Source organism: Cryptomeria japonica, chromosome 10 (assembly GCF_030272615.1).
Source record: "Cryptomeria japonica chromosome 10, Sugi_1.0, whole genome shotgun sequence".
Lineage (NCBI taxonomy): Eukaryota > Viridiplantae > Streptophyta > Pinopsida > Cupressales > Cupressaceae > Cryptomeria > Cryptomeria japonica.
Window position 1 is genome coordinate 834,110,162 of NC_081414.1, and position 23,284 is coordinate 834,133,445.

General features: G+C 34.2%; 1 protein-coding gene across 1 annotated transcript in view; it reads left to right on the top strand.

Annotated features, from left to right (window-relative positions):
- The window catches only part of LOC131076953 (cytochrome P450 734A1-like), a 33,794-nt gene extending 19,715 nt beyond the window's left edge, over positions 1 to 14,079 (top strand). The window contains exons 4-8 of the mRNA XM_059212933.1: positions 9,722 to 9,911; positions 10,103 to 10,326; positions 11,754 to 11,995; positions 12,561 to 12,954; positions 13,414 to 14,079. Of these exons, the coding sequence (XP_059068916.1) occupies positions 9,722 to 9,911; positions 10,103 to 10,326; positions 11,754 to 11,995; positions 12,561 to 12,954; positions 13,414 to 13,839 (1,476 nt within the window). The 3' untranslated portion in view covers positions 13,840 to 14,079. The remainder of the gene's footprint in view (positions 1 to 9,721; positions 9,912 to 10,102; positions 10,327 to 11,753; positions 11,996 to 12,560; positions 12,955 to 13,413) is intronic.
- The last annotated feature ends 9,205 nt before the right edge of the window (positions 14,080 to 23,284 follow it).

Genomic DNA, 23,284 nt, shown 5'->3' on the forward strand with positions numbered 1-23,284 from the left:
GTTTGTAGAAAAAGCCTTGAATCACATTGCCACACCAAAAATCTCTTCTACACTGAATAGCTCTCGAATTCAAAAGAACACAAGTGATGAAAATGAATTCAAAAGGCCAATCAATCTATTGCATCCACCTACTTAAGGATTTTTGACATAAATGCATTTTACTATTACATAAAAAGTTGATACTTTGTTTTGCTAGAAATCTCAAACACCTCTGTGGACCACCACAAACATCCAGAATGCTTTGGAAATGCCTTCATAACCTCAGCCATTATGAAAAAAAATCAACATCCAAACTGTAAGGGGGATTCATAAGGTATTCAATCAGTTCTCCTCCTCAAACAATGTCTTTTATCTAGTTTCCAAATGAAGCATCTGCACTCAATAACCTTGTGCCCAAATTTGTTGCAAGCATAGAAATAGCCAATGAATGACTAAACATTTATACAATATTTTGTATTCACATCTCCATGCCACACCATCCTACTTCTGTACTCATTTTCCTTATCTCTAAACTTATTTCAAGAGTAGCATTGACCATTAGATGATTGAGATCTAATCTCACTTGTACATTCACTAGCTCTATGTCCAAACTTATTGCATGAAAAATAATTACCATTAAAAGATGACAAATACTCGGTTTGAGCTGGAGGAGGCTTTTGCAATGGTGTAATTTGGAATTGGGGTCAATTAAGATAATAAAACCACTAGAAATCCCAAATTAACCAAAACAATAGTGGAAAGAGGATTGATCCCAATAGATCTAGCCCCAATCCAGCTAAGGAAAGGGTTGAGATTCTCACTAGATTCACTAGTTATCATTGGTTATCCTCTTTCCTAGTTGAATTTGGAATGTAGTTGTGAAATTAGGACAAAATGAATGATAATTAAAGTAAATTAACTAATACAAAATGCTACAATTGTCCCATAGAGCTATAGACTTGTATTTGGGAAAAAGAATAGATTCAGAACCTGTTCCCAAAAGTTTGGACTAATTTTTTGGGAACAGGTAGCACAAATTCACCCTGGTCCTCCCAATTTTCCTCCATCAAAGGCTAAACCTGTTTGTCATTGTTGACTCTGCCAAAATTCCTGTATAACTCGTGCACCTATTTCATGCACATAGAAAAAGAGGGAAAGATGTTGTGGATAGGGGTTCACATAAGTCAAACCTCGATTTAGGAATTAACCTTGAATGAAATAATGCAAATGCTAAAATAAATGTTAAGGAGATATCCCTTAGATCTATAATTGTTGGCGATGATGCAATGTTCTTTGAATGTAATCACAAATGTTGAATGTAATGGCATGACAAACACATGAACATGAAAAATCCTAATCACACACACATGCTTGCATGAAGATTGATGTAACTTTTCTCCAACATGCAGCCTTGAATCTTTGAAAATGCTTAATGATGAATGCTTCACAAATGCATGAATATTAGGTATGGATACTTCTATTACTTCTCTAGGTTAAAATGAATTGATAGGATGCCTTTATATAGGGTTCCCTAGGTAAATTACCGGTTAGACCAACCTCCAATAGTCACGTGTAGAAACAGGGATTAGAAGCCATCAGGGAGATAAAGGGCCTACGCCATTTCAAATTGGGGTTTGTTTAAGAGAGACCAATACAAAGAGAAATAGGAGAAGGACCTCCAAGGTGGGGTTGACCAAATGTTGTTCAGGAAATCAAAGTTAGAGAATAGGGTCAAAACAGACCTAGAGAGGGGATGGAGATAGAGCACGCTAAAGTAGGAGCACAAACATGAGGTGTAAATTGGACTAGTTACAATTTATGATGCTACAGATTCCTAAAATTCTTCTTATTTTGAACTAGAATGAAACCATTTTGATCTTCATTAGTCTTCTTCAATTCATCCTTGACTTTTTCCTTCCTTTTATCATCTTTGTTGGGAGTCTTAGGACATTCATCTTTCTCAAAACCAAGTCTACCTTTATCTTTAGATTGGTTATGATCACTTATCATCACATCAAGTATTTCACTGACACTTTTAAGCTTCAAGCTCTTGTTAATTTGTTATTTTGATTCTTTCAACTCTTTCCTCAACATGACCACTTCTTCTTCAAATTTGGTACATTCTCTGGATTTGATATGTGGTTTTTTTTGAAGATCATCAATGGTCTTCTTTCCATCATCAACTTTCTTTCTCAAAAAACTAATGTGTACTTCTACTTACTATTTTTTTTTCTACTTTCATCTAGATCAATAAGAGTATATCTCAATTCTCCTTCCATATCCACTACAACTTTAATGTCCCATTCATATTCCATTGCATCCAAATCTTTCTCAAATTCAAGTATTGTGTTCAAATCCTAGATATACCTTTGTTATTAGACTATTTCTTTGGGAACCTCGCTCTGATACCAATTTTTGAACACTTCTGGATGCTATTAGGCGAGGTGAATAAGCATATATTAAAACTTAAACAATCAATTATCATTCATTCCATTTACAACATGTGTAGAAGTAAATAACTAGAAAACACAATAGCAATCACACATGAACACCAAGATTTTATGTGGAAAATCCAACGAGGGAAAAACCACAGTGAGAATTACCCCACTATACAAAAATAGGTTCCAATTTTTTAGGCTCAAGGCAAGGAAGCTCAGTAATCCTGATATGGACTTCCACTTGACTAAGGTGCACAACCTCGATGAAATATATAGGGGACTTGCATTACTTAGATGTACAATATTAAGGAAAGATATGATAGAGACTTGTGAACACTAAAGATCACTTATTTAAGGCAAGATACAAAGCATGTGAGAATAAAGTATCAATATGATTGAAGTGTTGAGAACAACATCCTCTAATATGCGCATTACATTCCACTATTAATACACATTTGAAACTACCTTCATTACTGGTCAACTATGCTTATGCACCTTCACACTTACACAGTATCACTCACTCACACCACATACAATTTTTTTTTCCTCAAAATGATTTCATCCTTTATGTAACATTCACAATCTTGAAATAACATCAGTTAGGTTGTCCTAATTAGATGTAACATGTAAAGATATAAATAGTTGACCCAAAAACAGTCTTCAAGGCAATGTAGAAGGTAGAATGAGGTGTGTGAAGCATGACACCATTTCGACACACATTCCTATCCATCCCAAACCAATTACTATAGTTTTGCACAAACCAAAACATCATAGGCTGGCTCCAAGAGATAAAATTGTAAATTCCCACTGACCAAACCAAATCAAAACATGATTCAAACCACCTAAAAAACTTGTTGATGAACCATATAGCATCATCAAACACCAACATAGCCAAATCATTGAACCACACCACCAAAATTATTACACAAGTTGATACATAGACCAACATAACTTCAACTATAGATCAAATGAGAACCTAGAAACTGACATATATGCAAAATTTGCATCTACCAACATCATACTACAACTAAAAGAACTAATGAAGCAATGCACCACAATGTGGACCAAAAATCTAAGCATACTCTAACAAATTGTTCACCAAAACAGTCACACTTAGCCAATACCAATTGTGAACTGCTAAGATCATCTCCAAAGCTCTGAAAAATCCATAATACAACTAGATATACCATTTTAATAATCCACAATAAATTTATGCACATTTGCATGAACACTAAACTAATCCTATGTTATTACACTAATTGAACATGTATTTGGACCAAAGATATCAACAAGTTTGACAACTAAACACACAGTCAGATCAAAGATATCAACAAGTTTGACAAATGAACACACATTAGGATCAAAGATATCAACAAGTTTGACATCAATGACAACACAAACTCATATTTTATACATGGCAATGAGGCCTAAAAATTTCGTGTTCACTATTGCATTGGCACTGTAATTCCTCATCATTGACTAATCAAGAAGGGCTTGGATATCGGTGTTTTTCTTACCATGAAGGAATTGGTTCTCATTTTGAGAATATTTTCCATCAAAAGTATCTAGAAATCTTGGGAATTCCTCAAACCTTGGCTGTCCCATTTTTTTTCTTAAGGGAGGCCAATGAATCTCTCACTGTAGACTCAATCTTTGAAATTTTTCAAAAGAGGAGATACAAATTTTCTAGATATTATTCACCCAACCACCAAGAATTATTTTCCTTGGCTAGATTTTAAATTTAAGTACAAACTTTCTAACCAAGATTAGTAGACTTACCAGATAGTTCTTGATTCCATACGTTCATACTCATTTCATAATTTGGGTTTGCATTATCTCAAGCCTTGGTGGAAGGATTGGAAATGGTTTTGAGATACTCATTTTCAAAGTTACAAACCCTCTAAGTGGTACTATTGGTTGTCTCCTCACTTGCACATGGTTGATCAAATTATTTTTTACTAGTAGTTGCATTCCTCTTGTGGGATATAGAAAAAATATTCTAGTGTGTTTGGGTTGTTGTGCTTGAGGCTAATTTGGCTTACTTTTCTTGGTGTTTATTGTACTAAGGTCTTCCTATGGATACTTCTCTCGCTCACATGAGCATTCACACTCCAAATTGTCATTTTTGTGGTCAAATTGAATCCCTCAAGCACCTCTCTAGTTTTGTCCTTGGGCTAGAGAAGATTTAAATTGGATTCATGAATTCTTTAGGCCCTTTAAGATGTCTTTGCTTCTTCCACATGGTTCTTCTTAGGGATTGGTCGAACCTCCCCCCAAGTTCACCTAGATTTGGCATCATTTTAGGGTGGGGAATTTATTTAGTATTTGGAAAGATATAATAGTCACATTGTTTAATCACAACATTGCTAGTAAATATTTTTCTTTGTATTATAAAGCTATCATTTTCTCTAATGTTCTTATGTGCATTCAAGTGTAATATAGAAAAGCTACACTTGAATTTGTGCATCTCTAAGAGCTATTGGACCATTGGGGTAGTACCCTCTCACTATTGCCTTGACTTCACTTCTTCTTGTGGGTGTCAAAGTAAATATAGCCAATCTTCTCGCTTAGATAATTGTGGAGATAATGGGTCTAACTCTCATGGTCATGTGTCTCAAAATCCCAATGAGTATTTTGCCCATAGAGGATGGCCTCAACCTTGACGTTTTCCTTCTCCTTGATGGGACAATCACTAGCCAAACACCAATAAATTTCCCTATGTGTCACTCACCATTTGTTTAGTTCACACTTAGCTAACTCCCAAGGAGAATGCAAAACATAATGCTCTCACTAGGCGAGAGCCAATGAATTATTCTACCCTCAATCATTTTTGGGGGAAACTTGATGATAAAGATCCTCTTTCACCTAGCATAGTCATGGATACTTAATTGTGATTATAAGCTCAAACCTTATTTTTGTAGTTCTAATTTAAGGCTATGCCCTTATGTTGGACTCATGGGTGTGCCTCTGTACCACCCTCCTTTTTTTGAATATTATACTATTCTTTTTTTTAATGTAAAGTTAAATAGGATATATTCGTAAAAACTAATCACATAATGATTAATGTTAATTTCTAATATTTGTATAATTCCTTTGTACTATTCTATTTTGTATATCTATTACAGTGCTAATTTCAAATATGTCTATGATATACAAAACTTAAGTTTAATATCTAATTTCAAGATAATTATATAACCAATTTTCCCCCACTTCTTCATATGAGTTGGGGAGTGTGAGAGCACCACACATACTACTATTAAAAGACAGATAACTTAGAAGTTTAACTTTTATAGTTATAACCTTGTTTATTGATATATTACACTTGTTATCCTAATTTAATCTTGGCTAAATTAGCATATTCTTTAAAGCCAGTGAACTTCTGAATATTATTATTACAATGAAACATGACATTTGTGATACACATTTTAACAAATGTGATTTTAACTACATTAAAATGGTAGTTTAATATTCCCATGAACAAGAGTTATAAAAGGCCCAAAGAGTGCAGTAGTAGCCAAAATACATAACTTACTCAAACAAAAGATTAAATTAGTTTACTAAAATTAAAATATGCTACAAAAATGGATCCAATCCATAGCTCCAAGGATAAATACCCACAATTTGGTGTTTTTCATTTTGTGTTCTCTCATGAGCATCGAGATTCTCCATCTCCACCTCTAAGGGTCTTGTGGTTATCGAAAAGCTAACATGAATTTAATAGTGCATGCATTGATCATGGCATACAAATTCCATCAATAAACACACCAACACTATCAAACACATGTGAAATGATATCACGAATCCCTTCTTATATAAAGTAAATTCATCAAGCTAGCTTCCCACTCCCAATAGCCATTCCATCATAGAGCATACCATTATGGTGGTGGACAACATAAAAATTGACACTATTATGTTGTTCCTAATGGTTTATGTTTCCAATACTCCATTTTTCATTCCTTCCTACAAAATTATATCAAATGAAACTTGTAATTCTTTGAAATTATGTAATGATATTAATAATACAAAAAACCAATTGTAACTCTCTTGTTTTACCATCAAAGACTTAAGAGACCAATTTAAGACCAATTTTTTATGTATACCTACTTTTTGAAGACATCTTCTCATACAAAGGTTGTCAGTCTATACAATATAGCAATTCTAACCATACCTCATATTTGAGATTTTGTTATAAATTAGTCCAATGCCTACAACTTCAAAAAGATGACTTTTTTTTTTTACATTGTTTAATGGAGTGTTTTAAGATTTGATATTATTTTAGATTTTGCCATCAAACCAAAAGTACGTACTTTTGGTGTGATGGCAAAATCTACATGGTATCAGAGCACAGGTCATCGATTCAAGTCCCTCAAGCCCTAGAGTCTTTGTCCATGTAAGCTTGGCTTATCGATGTGGTACGTAGTGGGTACGAATCCTACATGGTACGTGGTTGTATCTGGCTCTATCATGTTGGGGGTGTTTGTGTAGCGACTATATCGATGATGAGATCCCTCTCCACCACAAGTATGTGCTTTTGGTGTGACGAAAAAAATATACAATGCAAACATATGATAGTTCATGCAATAATATGTAGAAAGAAAAGGTGCTTTAAAAAATAAATGTCAATTTGTTTCCAAATAGTTGTAAAAATATGAAAAAATAGGTTTCAACACTTGTCACATTGGGCGTTATGTGACACTGTTAAACATTAATACCTTCAAAATCATATTTACTTTAGCTCTATTCTTATATGTTGGTTTTGAAACTTAGGAGGCCTATGATAAAACCTTAACTCCAAGATTTTTTAATTAGTTAAATTATTGAATAAAAGAAATAATAATAGCTAGCTTGTATTCTCCCTCTTACTCCACTCAATAGTAGAGGCTTGGAATCATGTGGATATTCCTCATAAGTCCCCTACACAATCAACTTCCAGTAGCTTCAATAATTTGTACTTGTAGGCTTCCTCTTTCAACTATCACTTATCACAACTATGTTTAGAGTGGACTGGGACCATTTTACACTATTATGCACTTGAGGTTTGATGGTTCTCTCTACATCATAGAGGTCCTTAGTAGGTCCCAAGCATAAGGTAAGAAAAGCATAGACAATATTAGTTTTTTTTTATAAAAACAAAAAGGAAGTTGAAGTCCATAGCCAAATCAATGGGTTATCTATGAATATTTAAGGTCTTCATGGAAGCTAATTAGAACACAATCAAAATGAAAGGTTTTGTGAAACACGAAGGTTGATTGATTTTAGGTTAGAAAATTGGGCTATAAATGAAAGTGTGATCGTTATGCTTTTAAATAAATAAGAATTTGGATCAAAATAAATTCTTAACTTAATTACTGGAACTTCATAAAGTAATTTTATGGGTGAAATTTTTTCTAATTTTTAATATATAGATTTGTAGAGTAAATATGGTAAATTATTTTCTCACTCTCATTAATATGTTTATGGTATGTGATATTAATCTTGAAATGTTAGCCAACAAAACAATCACACACTATATCTTATTTGTGTAGAGGGACTTAAGAAAAGGTATAGTAATGTATGATTGATTTTGACTTCTAATGAAAAAGCTACAAAATTATTGTCATGATCTAAATGCGTGGAAAAGAAAGGATCTTGTATAGTTCACGATGCCATCAATCTATATATATATATATATATATATATATATATATATGGGTCTACAGATGGCTTACAACAATATGGGACTACCTCATACTCCTTGTGAGAGGCACCTAACTGTGCTACAAATGAGGTGTACATGCCTTACCCCCTATGGAATTTGAACTTGTAAACTCTCTTTCAAGAGCACAAGAAGACCACAAGTTCTCCACTACTAGGCCAACTTAAGCTATATATATTAAAACTTGTGATATAGTATGTTTTGTTTTGCCATCAATTGTGTAAAGCAAATTGTCTTCTACAATGGTGTTGAGAAATTATCCGAGGGATTAAGTATTGGTAACTAGGAGAGCATTTTCCCTTGTATCATATTGGTTATGAAATTTATGAGACAAACATAGACAACCTTTTTTGTCGATTTGTGTTTATTGTTGACTACTATAATTGATTATCACTATAAAATTGAGATATGATCTTGAATAACATCCTTTATGTTTTTATGATGAAAAAACATTTACAAAAAACTCTATGAATTTTTTTTCTTTTATTAAAAACATATAAACAAATATATATAGATTCCCTTTTTTATTTATACTCTCTAATATATTACTTAATATATATTTTATTATTAATACAACCACTGCAATTCCTTGTGATGTAAGTGCTGATTTTTTAAAAATTGAAACACAATGTAACCACTTTTATACCACTATACGACTCTTGTGGATATATTACTAGCAATTGCACCTTGGTGTGGAATGGGTATGCCGAAGAGATATAGAAGGTCAATCAAGAATTTTTTTGGGTCTATTTTGCATACATTTGTGTAGTAGATGAGGTCAATTGGTAGGCCACTTAGAAAATGGTGTTGTTTATGCAAAAATGGTCTCAATGAAGAAGTAATGGATTAAAATCAACTATGCATTCATTTATATAGGGAACCAAACATAAGTGAAAGGAAACCTTTGAATCAAGGATTAAGGATTGGTAATTAGGCGAGCATTTTCCCTTGTATCACATTGGTTATGAAATTTATGAGACAAACATAGACAATCTTTTTGTTGATTTATGTTTATTATAGACTACTATAATTGATTATCACTATTAAATTGAAATTTTATCTTGAATAACTTATAGTGAAAAAACATTTACAAAAACTTTATGAATTTTCTCTTTTATTAAAAACACATGCAAAAATATATATAAATTCCTTTTTTATTTATACTCTCTAATATAATATTACTTTATATATATTTTATTATTATATAACCACTGCAGTTCCTTGGGATGCAAGTGCTAATTTTTAAAGATTTAAACACAATGTTAACACTTTTATACCACTATATGACTCCTCTGGATATATTATAAAAACTAATTAAAAAATTCGGGCCGTCATTGACGGTGTTATTTTCCTGTGTCCGAAAGTGACATGTTTCATTCATTTATCTCTGTCCATTTAATGAACATGTCATTTTCTTTATTCAAATATAACAAGAACACAAGGGATCCAACTTGGTCAGCATAGACATAGATACTGCAAATCTAAAGCTTTCAGAACCAAAGAATTACTGGGTGTTGACCACTGGAATATGGAGTGGGCGTTTTGGGGTTTGGCGGCTGTTTGTGCTGGTTTAGCTTTGTTTTTGCTCAAGATTGCAACAACAATATAGTGGAAGCCTCTGCAAGTGAAAAAATCCTTTGAAGCCCAAGGAATCAGGGGTCCTCCATACAGGCTATTCTATGGGAACTCTCCAGATATATCCAGAATGATCAATGAGCAGAAGTCCAAACCCATGCCACTCTCACATGACATACTTCCTCGAGTTCTTCCCTATTATCATCAGTGGAGCAAAACCTATGGTACACTTGTATTCTGCATTTTTTAAGCATCTGGTATTTCATTAATCATATTACTGGAATCCTACCATTCATTGATTTGATTGGGCGTTGTTAGAACTTAGAATACTGGCTGATTAAGAACAGGGAGTGATTAAGAAGACAGAGGATTCTGAAGACCTTATTGATTAATAAACTTGTTTCATGTGATATAGGTCAGGATTTTATTTTTTGGTTTGGGCCGATTGCCAGGTTGGTTGTTCCCCACCCTGAGCTTATTAAGGAGATATTGTCAACTAAATTTGGCAGCTATACAAAACCTCGATCTAATCCCCTTTTGAGACAACTGGTTGGACAGGGACTTACGGGTTTGACAGGCGAGAAATGGGCTCAGCACAGGAAAATCATCAATCCCGCTTTCCATATGGATCTCTTGAAGGTAAGGCGCGGAATGTCTGTATTTATGTCCTAAATAAGGGCAAATATGATCTGATTTATAAATTGAATTCTTTTTTAGAGAGAAATATTTCAAGTTCCTACTCATAAATAAACATAGATGTACTTTCCACGCCAATCTTCTAAAACAATTTATGCGGATTGATTAATGGATCAACACCCAATCGTGAAGGATAAAATCCTCTTTCGAAGCATGCAGGGACAGACTTTTGGGATATTACTATTTCCAGAGCCAGGGTGGCTCCCCTGATTAGGTTGTATCCCCAGGTTATGTAGACCCCCTAGCATTCCATGGCCGATTAGTGCCCCCATAGGATTTGTCTCCATGGCAAAACTTGGCACTTGGGTTTCATTACAAGCATTGGTGAGTGTTTGAACCCTGAACCTCATCACAGCTCAAGTTAAAAATCATTTTCAAGTAGCATGCAATCAGCATTAAGAAGCTTCTAGTCTTGAACCGTAAGCCACTCTTAAGAATGTCTAGTGCGAGGTCATATTACTTAATATCAAATATTTTTAAAAGAATTGAATTACGATGCAGTCCGTTTCCCTGTGACGAAGAATTTAGCCAGTAATCCTTCCAATTAGGAAACCTAAATTAAGGCACGCCAGGCTACCCTGGGTTTAGATATTAAATGAAAGATTGTATTTGAGTACAAGATCCTGGTCATCTTAACAGAGGGAAGATTCTGTGTGGTGTTAAGTCCAAGTTTGCGCATTTTTTCAACAGTCATAAAGAGATAGTTCTCTTACAAGTTATTTTCGATGCTGACCTTCAGAGAATACTTTGCAAGTAGAAAGATAGTATTATGAACTAATTTTGTTTAACTAGCAAGTGGAGAGTAGACCTAGCCCTATTGAAATGAGACACTGTTGAAATTGGAGATTTAAAATGTTTTTTTCTATTTAAATTTGTTGATTTACAAATATTTAAACAGATAACATATGTGTCTCTTATGTGAGACATATTCTATATGACAAATATGTTGGGGGCTGTACAATTAAATATAAATTATATTCTCATAAATTTTTTGTTTCATAAAACTTAACTATATTATAGGCTTCACCATGCATAGTGCAAGCATGAAACACTGATTATATTTGTAACTTGTAACTACGAGTCTTGTTTTGTGCTTGTCAATTTAAGCACAACATTTAAACCTTTTCTTGGCTGGTAATTTTTAAATACCAATTTTCTGTTTTAATATGTAGAATATACTTTTATCTAAGAATATTCAAGAAGCACAACTCTGCAAAAAAAACCCTAATCTGTTAGAAGCTATTGCAAATTATTTGGTAAATTATTAAATACTTCTCTATTTTGATATTGATATTCGGGATTTCATAGGAATATATGTTCTGCCGTTCTAGAATCTTATATATTTGATTATACTAGTTCTGTAAATACAGGGTATGATCCCAACAATCGCTAAAAGCAGTGCCAATATGTTGGATGAATGGTGTAAATTGATATTGTCAGGTGCATCCGAAATTGAAGTGCTGAAGGAGTTCCGTGATCTCACGGCAGATATTATTGCCCGCACAGCGTTTGGTAGCAGTTTTAGAGAGGGAAAGAAAATCTTTGATATGCAGGAAAAACAGATGATTCTTACATCTGAATTATTTCGCAGTGTTTATATTCCAGGTTTCAGGTGACAAACTGAAGTGTTATGACAGTGCAATTGTCAATCTTAAGTTGCCTAAGAATGCCATAAAAATTTTCATTGGAGTGTGTTCATGTCTCTGTCCCTGTTATGTTTCTCTTGAAACAGTCATTTGAGAGATTCCCCAATATTTGGCTTACAGTTGGCAGTGCCGCTTATTTTTCAACTACATCTTCCCATCTAAAATGCCTTTGTCCTTAAAGAATTATCTGCATTTGGTAGTGTTTTTAGGTTAAGGAATTTTTATCCTGTGAAGACATTTTATACAATAGGATAAATGGGTTGGTACTTAAAAGAGGGTTTACTCATATTCTGAAGTATGCTTCTTTTGGTTTAGTGGTATTAAGTTTTCACAATCTATAGTAAATTATTTAGATTGTAAATTATTGAATATGTTTCTGGATTCGATTGTGTTAAAGAATTTTTTGCATAATGATATTAAGTTTTCACAATCTATAGTAAATTATTGCATTTAATCGAAACCAGAAACAAATTCAAAAATTCTTTTGATTTCTTTCATTTTATAATGTCTGAAAGCGACTCCTCTTATCAGGTTTCTGCCTACTACAAAGAATGGACAACTTTGGAATGTGGAGAAAGAAATAAGAAAATGTGTAAGACAAGTTATAGATGCCAGGGAAAAGACTGCTGGAATGGAAAAAACAGGTAGCTATGGTGCCGATCTACTTGGTTTAATGATGTCTGAGAGCAAGAAGCAGATGGGAGTCAATTTAAAAAGTAATGCAAGCCTGACTACAGAGGAAATCATTGATGAATGTAAGACTTTCTACTTTGCCGGTCATGAAACAACGTCAGTACTCTTGACATGGACCATAGTATTGCTGGGCATACATCAAGATTGGCAAGAGCAAGGTCGCAAAGAGGTGAGGGAAGTGTGTGGGAGAAACAATTATCCAAATGCAGACAGCTTAAATCGCCTCAAAATTGTAAGGACCATCTAACACAAACCGAAATATCCATGTGAATATCATAAAGTATTTTGAAAGTAGTAAAATAATAAACTTCAGGAAGAGCCGTTTGCTTCTGCTCTTAAAAACTGAATTTGACTAGAGCCTCTGTACTTTTCCCTGTACATGAGGTACCTGGTGACACATTACAGAAACTCATATTCAGTTTTTTTATATATATATGGAATAGAATTCAATCACAGATATAGGGCCTATGTGAAATGATATTAAAGAAGGTCAACTATAATAGTTAGTGGGTAAGCAGTCGGTGTAATCATATTATCTTTAGCAAGAAAATTTAACAGAATGTACTGGGAAGCAGTACCCAATTTAGCAAGAGATAACAATCATGGTTCAACTGTTAAACAAGCACTGGTATTTGAATTCAAAAATACTATTTTGGATGTGTCATAAACTAATGTATGAATGTTTTTGTAGGTGGGAATGATTATAAATGAGGCCTTGAGACTTTATCCACCTGCAGTATTTCCACGGCGACAGGCATGTGAGCCAACGAAACTTGGAAGGCTCTCAATTCCTGCAGGCATTCAACTTGAGCTTCCGATCCTGGCAATTCACCATGATCCTGCTTTGTGGGGAAATGATGCCAACGATTTCAACCCAGGGCGATTTAGTGAGGGAATTTCAAAAGCTGCAAAGCATCCAATGGCATTCATGCCCTTTGGAACAGGTCCAACTATATGTGTGGGTCAGAATTTTGCTTTGTTGGAAACAAAATTAGTTTTGGCCATGATTCTGCAAAAATTTTCTTTTGGCACTTCACCTGCTTATACTCATGCTCCTATGCTTTTAGTTACGCTGAAACCTCAATATGGAGCTCAGGTAATCTTCCACATGGACTAAAAGCCAAGTTATCTTTCACATGGATATCTGAAAACAGTACTGCCTAGTAATTTCTCTATTTATAGAAAATAGTCGTGTACTAGAGCCTCTGTACTTGCTTGATTGTGAAGTATAGAGAAATCTATCATCAAGCCTCAATAGTGTAGATGTCGAATAGTACCTCAAATCAGGAGTGCTGGGAACAATCACAATCTCTCAAAATGTTTTATATGTTGAACCGACTGATATAATTAATATGGTAATTAATATGACTCCTAATTTTGTGAATTCAATAGTGTAGAATTAAATGTCGAATAGTACCTCAAATCAGGAGTGCTGGCAATAATCACAATCTCTTAGCATGTCTTCTATGTTGAACCGACTGATGTAATTAATATCTAACTCCTAATTTTGTGAATTGAAATTTGTTAATAACACAGAAATCTGAAACAAGATACACAGAATTTATCTTGGAAAACCTTTCACCTGAGAGTGAAAAATCCAATCCACTCAAAAGTGAACTTTATTATATCTCTGAAACTGAATACAACTGTTGATAGTTTCAGACTGTTATCGATCACAATAAGATAAAATTGATTCTACAATGTTCTCAACTTGTTACAAGACAAACGAGAGGCCAGCAATATATAACTATCCATCTAACTATCCATCTGTCGAAGAATAATAACGAAAATGGAAGAGCAATGAATATAAAGAATCGGAATTGCAAGTGAAGAGACACCGCGAAGAAAGAAAAAAAGACACCAACGGTTACATCTTCACCGACAGCCATATGGACATGAAGAGTCACCGACAGCCACAACTACACTGTCAGCCACATAGACATGAAGAGTCACCGGCAGAGAAGTGAAGAAACTCCATGATGGAGAGGAAGAGTCACCGACAGAAAAGTGAAGAGACTCCACGGTGGAGAGGAGGAGTTAGATATTATCTTAGATTTCTATTGAAGTTATAAATCTTCAACAAAATTGAACCCAAAAATAAAATATAGAAAAAATAAATCAGAACAAAACTTCTTATTATTCGCATCTGACTGAAACAGGGACACGTGCTTTTACGAAAACAGAGTAGGAGAGTCGTAAAAGACTCAATATGAACTGCTCCAGATTAATTTACTAGCCTATATCTAATCTATTCCTAACAGTACTTACACAGCTGTTCTATGTGTTATATTTTATCAAACAGAAAGCTCTAAAGAACATTCCCACTTAGTCGACTATTTCTCAATCAGGCTGAAGCCTAGTTACCAGAAACGAGACGGGAAAGCCCCGTTTCACGTTTCGACAGCAGAAACGGGTTTCCCGTCTGAAACGGCCGTTTCTAAGCCATCTGACCGTTCCAGTCGGCTGTGAAGGAGTTTGTAGAAAAAATATCTGCCAGTTTTTTGTGCTTGCCACTGTCTGCTGCGTCCTTTTAGGCTATTAACTCACCACTTACACGAGTTAACCAGCAGTTTGTCATGCATATAGATTTAATAATTTTTAAGTAACCGATGACGTGTTGATTTTCGACTAAGCTAAGCAAACAAACACTGGTAGATTTTTACAGCAACCGTTCTTTGGTAGATTATGCAGGCATTGGAGAGACAGATGAGGTCCTCGCCCTAAGGTATTTTAGAGATTTATGAGTTTATTTCTATAAAGTATTTAATATCTGTAGTCACATAAATCTGTCCATTTTAATTAAATGAATATTTCGTATTTATTTGATTAAAAATCCACTAGCCATCAATTAATTAAATTAATATTTAATTAATTCATCCCCAAACATTCTTCTATTAATTAAAATAAATTATTCAATTTATTTTAATTAATTCATTAAATCAAATTCCCATCAATTAAATAAATAAAATCAATTTATTTAATTAAATCCCCCTTTTCCTCTTTTAAATAAATTAACATTTATTTAAATCATTTTAAAACCCCCCCCACTTGCATTTTCCTACAAATGCAACTTGCACACATTTATTGAAATAAATGAATTTTTATTTTTATAAAATCCTATTTTCCCTCACCCACCAAATCCACTTGCAAAATCTAATCCCCTTCTAGATTCTTCTAACCCCTTCCTGATTAGCCTAATCCATCCCCTAATTATTGTCACATTCCTAAGCAAAATGGAGTCACTTCTCAAAGACTCCAAAGTCTTTGAAAAGCATTTAATGCTTTGTGTGTTCAACAAATTAACCTCCAAAGTCTTCCAAGACCACTAATGGCTCTTACATGACCATTTATGGCTCTTACATAACCATTTATGGTTATTTCAATCTTGTCTCCCCAAACATTTATTGTTTGACCATATTCATCCATTTCACATTTGCACAAGATTTTATCCATTGGATAAAAGCTTTATTCTTTGAATAAAGAGTTTATTCATTCAACCAACCTTGACTCAAAATCCCAGAGTCATGTCAGGCATTTAATGCTTATTCCCTCTCCTCTCAACCTATCTCACATTGACACTTGTCATCTTGGGATTGGGTTGAAAGCCCTCACATGGATTTGAAATCATTCAATCCTGACCCTTGTTGAGATTACTCAATCTCAACCATCCATTGCTCCATTTTTCCTATAAATAGAGCCCATTCCTTCATAATCCAGATCCTGAAAACTTGTAAGCATTTAGACTATAGCCATTTTAGAGAGCATTTAGCATAGCATAACTAAATATTGTCTTTTTGGTAAAACACATCATTTTAGCATAAAAATAGCTTTTCATTTCATGTTTAGAGCTATTCTATAAATCTCAATCCTCCATAAGCATCCATAGTGCAAAAAGCTGCTGAGAGCTACACTATTTTGGAACTTGGAGAGGAGAGGAACAAGGGAGAAAGGAGCTAATCTCATGCTGAGAGATAGTTGGAGATATCTCATTGTCTTACTTCTTTAGTTAGATTCATTAGCATGTGTTTTTAGTGTCTCCTTTGGAATGCCTTCATGTTTTAGTTTTTGATTGATTAACTCTAACATCTTGTGTGTTTTGTGTTGTTTGATCATAAACTAACCTTGTGCCATTTAGGAGGGCATCAATATCTACTTAGCATTTGTTTGTATCTTGAATTTTTTAATTTTAATTTTGTTTATATTTTGATTTTATAAAAGAATTATATATATAATACCGTTTCTTATGCGCAACTTTTTTAAATTCCGTTTTTCGTTGCGTTGTCGTTGCCGTCACGTTTCACGTTTCTCGTTTTTGGTAACATAGGGCTGAAGTACATTAGTCCTCCTTTACTAAAAAAACTCAAAACTTTTTTCTTGGTGGTACCTTTGTCATTGCATTTGCTGCCCTGTTTTCAGTTGTACGATACTCTGTTTTGTACGTTTGAAATGTACATTTCTAGTGGAAGACCATCAATAGTCATCATAGCTAATTTCGCGCACTCACAGATCTTAAACGGTACATCGGATTTTGAATTTTTTTTTTGGGCTGTCTTTGTATGCAACTTAACTGCTTAAAGCTATTGATTTGGCTTCTGGGTAGTAACAATGCACGCTGTGGAATCAGTTATGCGCACAAAGGTCAAAAAGTACACATTTCAAAGTGTCGTCTGATACCTAACTAAAGATGTTCCAGTAACTGTCCACTCAAAATCGTCAATACTTGTGGACAAATGTCCCAATAGTTTTGCAAAAATGTTCTAATAGAGTTGCACAAATGGGCCAATTATGAACAAAAAAATTACAAAAAGTGATCGACTATTGATACAAAACAAATTTATTAATGATGTTTTCACTATAACGACTAGGAGATCCCTATGTCAGCTATTGGTAGTCTTCCCCTATTGATTCTTTCCCAAATTTTTCAACTGTTTCCAGCCAGTGATTTTGTCAAACAGTTTACTTGCATGTGTGGAGGTATTGTTTCAGATTGATTATAAACTTAATTTCGGGAATGAAATTCAAACCAATCATTTGATAAGCATTAACTTTTAAAATTGAACAGCAAAGAACAATTTCATTAATCTGACCTTTATTTGATACGTGTTTGTTGCATAAATTTGATACAAATCGTGCCAATGCAAGGCTCAGCCTTCAGCCAGATATGAATTAACACTCGGTTCATACAATCGTCATGATAGTGCAAATGTGTCAGTAAGCTGTTCGAACCAGTGAAGGAGGCCCGCGTCCCACTATGTAATAAACTTCCAGCTCTAAAGATCCTGTATGCTACGCCGAAACGCAAGCTCCAAATCTAATGATCTAAAGAGGAACCCATATGATCATCTCTGCTTATAATAATCACCCTGGTCTTAAATATCAATCACCAAATTATGCTCAACGGCAGAAATGAAGGTGAGACGCCCAGCCAAACGTTCATGACCATGCAAAAGATTATAATATTAGTAACAATTCTGATAATGCTATTGCTCAAGAAAACAAAAGCCTATCTACCCATTACAATAGTCCATAGGCGACCCGAATACAACCTCAGATTACAACATCAATCGCATTAGATATAAAGGAAGCTTTGAAAAGTTTGTAGGACCCAGTGAGGAAGAACATCCCAAAATGAAGCCACCATATCTTAAACAAAATCAGTGCCAGCACCCCAAAAAGCCAATCTGCCTATGCACCACATGAGTCCAAGGCCTTGTAGAGAACAAAACACACAACCAAAAGGGAACCAAGAAAAAGCAATCTTGCAGACCTATCCAGAGTATAACAGAGAAGAAGATAATTGTCGTATGATTATCTTGTCATCATAAAAGAAAATGTCCGGCAAGAGACCTCATAACAGAAGATGAAAAATTCCCTCAAATCATGAACTCTTTCCTTAATGAGGAGATTCTCCCAATAAATATCAATAGCAATGATCTTGCCTCAAAGGCCAACACCCTCATTATAGGCACTTACGAAAGAACAACCACACCATTCATATTTAGTTTTTTTTGCCAAAAATCAAAATCAACTCAATTGTAAACAACCACACCAAGTAAATAATTGGAAACTGAGATCTTTTTTAGATCAAGGAGACACATTGGATCCATTGTCGGAAGATTGGACTAAATTTTTGGTATTGTGTTGGTAGGTTGCCCTTATCCTTCGCTTTTCGTTCCTTCAAAATCTAAACTTGTTCATCATCTTCACTTTTGTCAAAATTTTCTATCACGGCTCCTAAATTAATTTCTTGCACATAGAAAGAAATAAAAAAGGGTCGTGGATAGGGGTTTGTCTTGGGTTAAACCCCAATTTAGGAGTTAACCTTGAAATTGAAATGATAAATGTAAAGCAAATGGAGTTGAATTGCAGCAAGATGCTTTTCTTTTGAGAGAAAGGCTAGATCTTAAATTGAATTCTTGTAATTGAAGTGTATACTTTGATGAAGTTTGCTTGAATCCTCACACAAGGGTTTTAGGATGTCATGTAAAATGTCTTCATAGAAGTTTGATCATGGATGTCATCTTGAATGCTTGATTTTGAGTAAACTCCTTCAATGCTTGATTGCTTGCTCAGTTGAACTGAATTTGAAATCTTGGTCGAGGTTCTTAGACATCATTCTTAGGTTTCAAATGAGGGGGGTAGGCCTCCTTTTATACTTAGTCGTTCGAAAACTATTTGAATTTTCCAAGTAGACTGACACGAGATCTAAATTCTCATTCACTTGATGTGACCATTGTGAGGACCTAATTTGGGTCTTGATTGAGAGGACCACGACACTTTAGCGCCATGTTCTTGAGCTACGACCAGGGCACCCAAGCCCTGGTCTAGAGAATTAGGACTCAGATTTGGGGAAGAGGCAGAAGAGAGAGTGGAAATGTAGGTTTGTAGGAGATGTGAGTAGAATCAAAGCAGTCCTTGGGCATTGAAAGATAAAATGCCAAAGTGAGGTCCGTGTGAGGACAAAATTGTATGCGTATACAATTATATGAGACGTGTTACTACTTCACGTCTTTCTCAGTTATCATCAACGATGCCTTCTGAGTTATTTGGGGCTTCTAGGGGCCTTCATTAAGGGGATCCTTTATCTCCCTATTTGTTTATTATTATAGTTGAGGGTTTGGGCAGATTTATTAAGCCTCAAGTTTCCCAAGGATTGATTCAGGGTTGGAGCTGGGGTAGTGGGTTGCCAAAGTAATCCCACTAGTAGTTTGTGAATGATACTGTTTTTATGGGGGTTTCCCATCTCCATGAAGTTGAATCTTTTAGGCAAATATTGGATAATTTTTCAACTGCTTCAAGACAGAAAGTTAATGATTACAAATCTTCTATCTATTTTTTTAATACTATTCTGTAACACCTTGCTAAGGAACCTTAGAGGACTAACAACTAACAAACTAAAATAACATAGCAATAATTTTTTTCCAAAAACATAATACATTATATCATTTAGCACATTATACAAATAACCATTACAATGCACAAGCATAAGATAACATACATTTAAAAACTATGTCCTCTATGGGTTCGTTAATGTCACCACTATGCAACAAATCTAAATATAAACGAGAATATATATATTATTGATAAAATAACTATAACATTACATAACATAAAGAACATCTACATCTACAATTATGTTCTTTTAAGCACCATACCAAATGTTCCTATGATAATCTTTCAACATGGAATAAGATAGGACATACAATCACATATGAGTAGTTAGTACCAACTTTGATCTACCTAAACACTATTCTATCATTACATTGAATATTAATTATATCTTGATCTAAATTACATCAACCTCCTTATGGAGTGTTCAAGAATCAATTTAACAATACAATTGTAGTGCACCTCAGTGATACATAATACATCTACTAATTACAATTACTAAATAAATTGCAACTTGAATGAAGAAGACAAAATCTTTCCCAAACGAACACGAACAAGTCGCCGGTCCCCAATGGAGGTTGGCTTGAAACAACCATGTGACCATGTGGAACTCTTCAGTCCACCCTACTGTGATCAAGAGATAGACACAAGGCCCCAAATGCACAAGCAGACAAGGAAGGGAAACAAGGTCTACTCTCAAGCACAGCACCAACATCCATGGAAACATAAGGTATAAAGAACATACAAGGACAAGTATGAAATACGACAAGGATCCACCAAAGGCTTCTACTCACAACCACACCAAATAGGATACTAGACTACAAGAACGAAAGAGTGCCATCACATAGCCTAAAGAGACAACTCCTTTGGAACCGGATAATCCTTTCGTGAAGACAAGGAGAATCAACTATGCCAAATCGGCGCCCTTCAGATGACCAAGCCTTCCCACTCCCATTCTTAGTCTACAAAAGCACTCAAGGCCACAGGGAGTGCACCATATTATCTTATTAATGTATTTACCCTAGTTCATTAATTAGGTTATCAGTTGATTAAGAAACTCTCCAATGAGTTATCTTGGTAGCCTCTTTAAGGTCTTGATCTCCATTGAGAGCTACTTTTCCTTAAAGAATCTACTTACCCATACCCTAAGGTTCAATTCAATGAATCATAAATCACTAAAGCATATACATCTCATATTAGACATACATGAATCCATTTTCAAAAGATTGGATACATAATCAAAATTAGGATTTACACAAGACCCTAATATCAAGGGGTTAGCCTTGAAACAACATATGAATGCAAAATTAACTAATTTCTACCATAGAAAGGCATAAGGAATGGGCATATGATCACCACATCCTCCCAAAACATATCAATCAAACCCAAAACACAATATTGATAAAGTACAAGACCTAATTGAGCCTCTACGACGACTTGAGAACCAAAACAAGACCAAACAACAAATGCATAAACCAAAACTAGTTTCTCTGCACTTGACATAATGTGTTGCATAGTTCTTATTTATGTGCACTTATTTCCCAGAATTGTGCACTTACAGTCTAATTATGCACAATTGCCCTCTAACGTGCGCACTTGACCTGGGTTAACTTAGGACATCCAATTGGGCAATGTGATGACCCGGGAGGCAAAATAAGGGCAAAACCCATTTGAGGAGTGCCCGGTCACCTCCCAAAAAGTCAACCAAATCATCCACAACGTCCATATATAGAAATCTAGAATGCAACTTTCACATTAAACCCCATTTTAACCATTGAAACAAGAGTAATGTCAATTATAACTTTTCGATTTTTAGATCAATAATGAATACACATTCTAGAATGATATTAAATAAATCAAATCAACACATTTTATTTTACAAACATGATAAATTCAAAGATACACAAGGAAAATGAAGAACCCTACATCCAAATTGAAGATGAAGGGAAGAAGGAGAAACTTGCACACCAAAAGTTCTAGCCAAAAGCCTCTCAGAATCAACAACAAATCCAACAGCAAACCACTCCAAATCCCAAAAAAAAAATCTTTAAAACCAGGAATAATCTCTTCATGAATCAAAGCTAATGATTGCACTCAATCTCCATAACTCTTGAAAATTCTCCTTCAAAAATTGGAGCAAAAGAAGCTCCAAAAACTCCAAAAACCAACCATAAAAATCCTTCCCAAAACATGTATGAGAAGTGAAAACCAATCCAACCACCAAAAATAACCAAACATTAACAAATCACCAATAATTTAATAAATACTCAATTAATAAAATCACCAAATATAATTACTCCTAGACACAATAATCATATATTAATTAATTAATATTTTTATTTAATTATTTACCCCACCAATATAGATACTTTGCACTTTAATATAATGCTTCACACATAAAATATAAAGATAAGAGATAGAAATTAGGAATAGTCCAACACACTCAAATAAATAATCATTTATAAATGTAATTATAGAACTATAAAAGGTATAAATGTCACTTAAAATAATATAACCTAAAATAATATCATAAATAACATAACATAGCATATCACTTAATGAAATATATCATAAATAACAATGAATATAACCATCATAAATCCACCCAAATTCACACAAGCTACAACCACTTCACAATGGGTAACCGAATGTTGCTTCCATGACAACCCAAGAAGGTAGACTTAAGACCAAGATAATCACCCTAATTCAGGTTTATGGCTAGGGATAGGTCAGATGGACCTTAATGCTATCTCCATATAAACCACCATCGTGGATTGTATAGGCATGCTCAGACCTCTAAAGCCGAGATGGAGTTGATGCCTTGTACCTACGTCAACCAAAACATAAAACACTTGCACAACATATATATACATATACATATATACCTAATAATAATCAATTCTCTAATAAGATCACTGTTGGGAATTATTGTTCACATAGGTGGTAATATTGCATCATAGGATGCATAAATAATTAAGCATAAAATAATTAGGGCATGTTGATATATGTGTTGTAAATAAGTGACATATTAATATTAAGTTGTTTGAGAAACAATTTAATATTATTATTAGTCACATGGTTTGTTAATAGGTTAGCATATTGATTGTACGTACTTGGTTGTAAGAAGTTGAGTTGTTAAATCAACTCAATGTATTTAGTAGAGTTGTTATAGG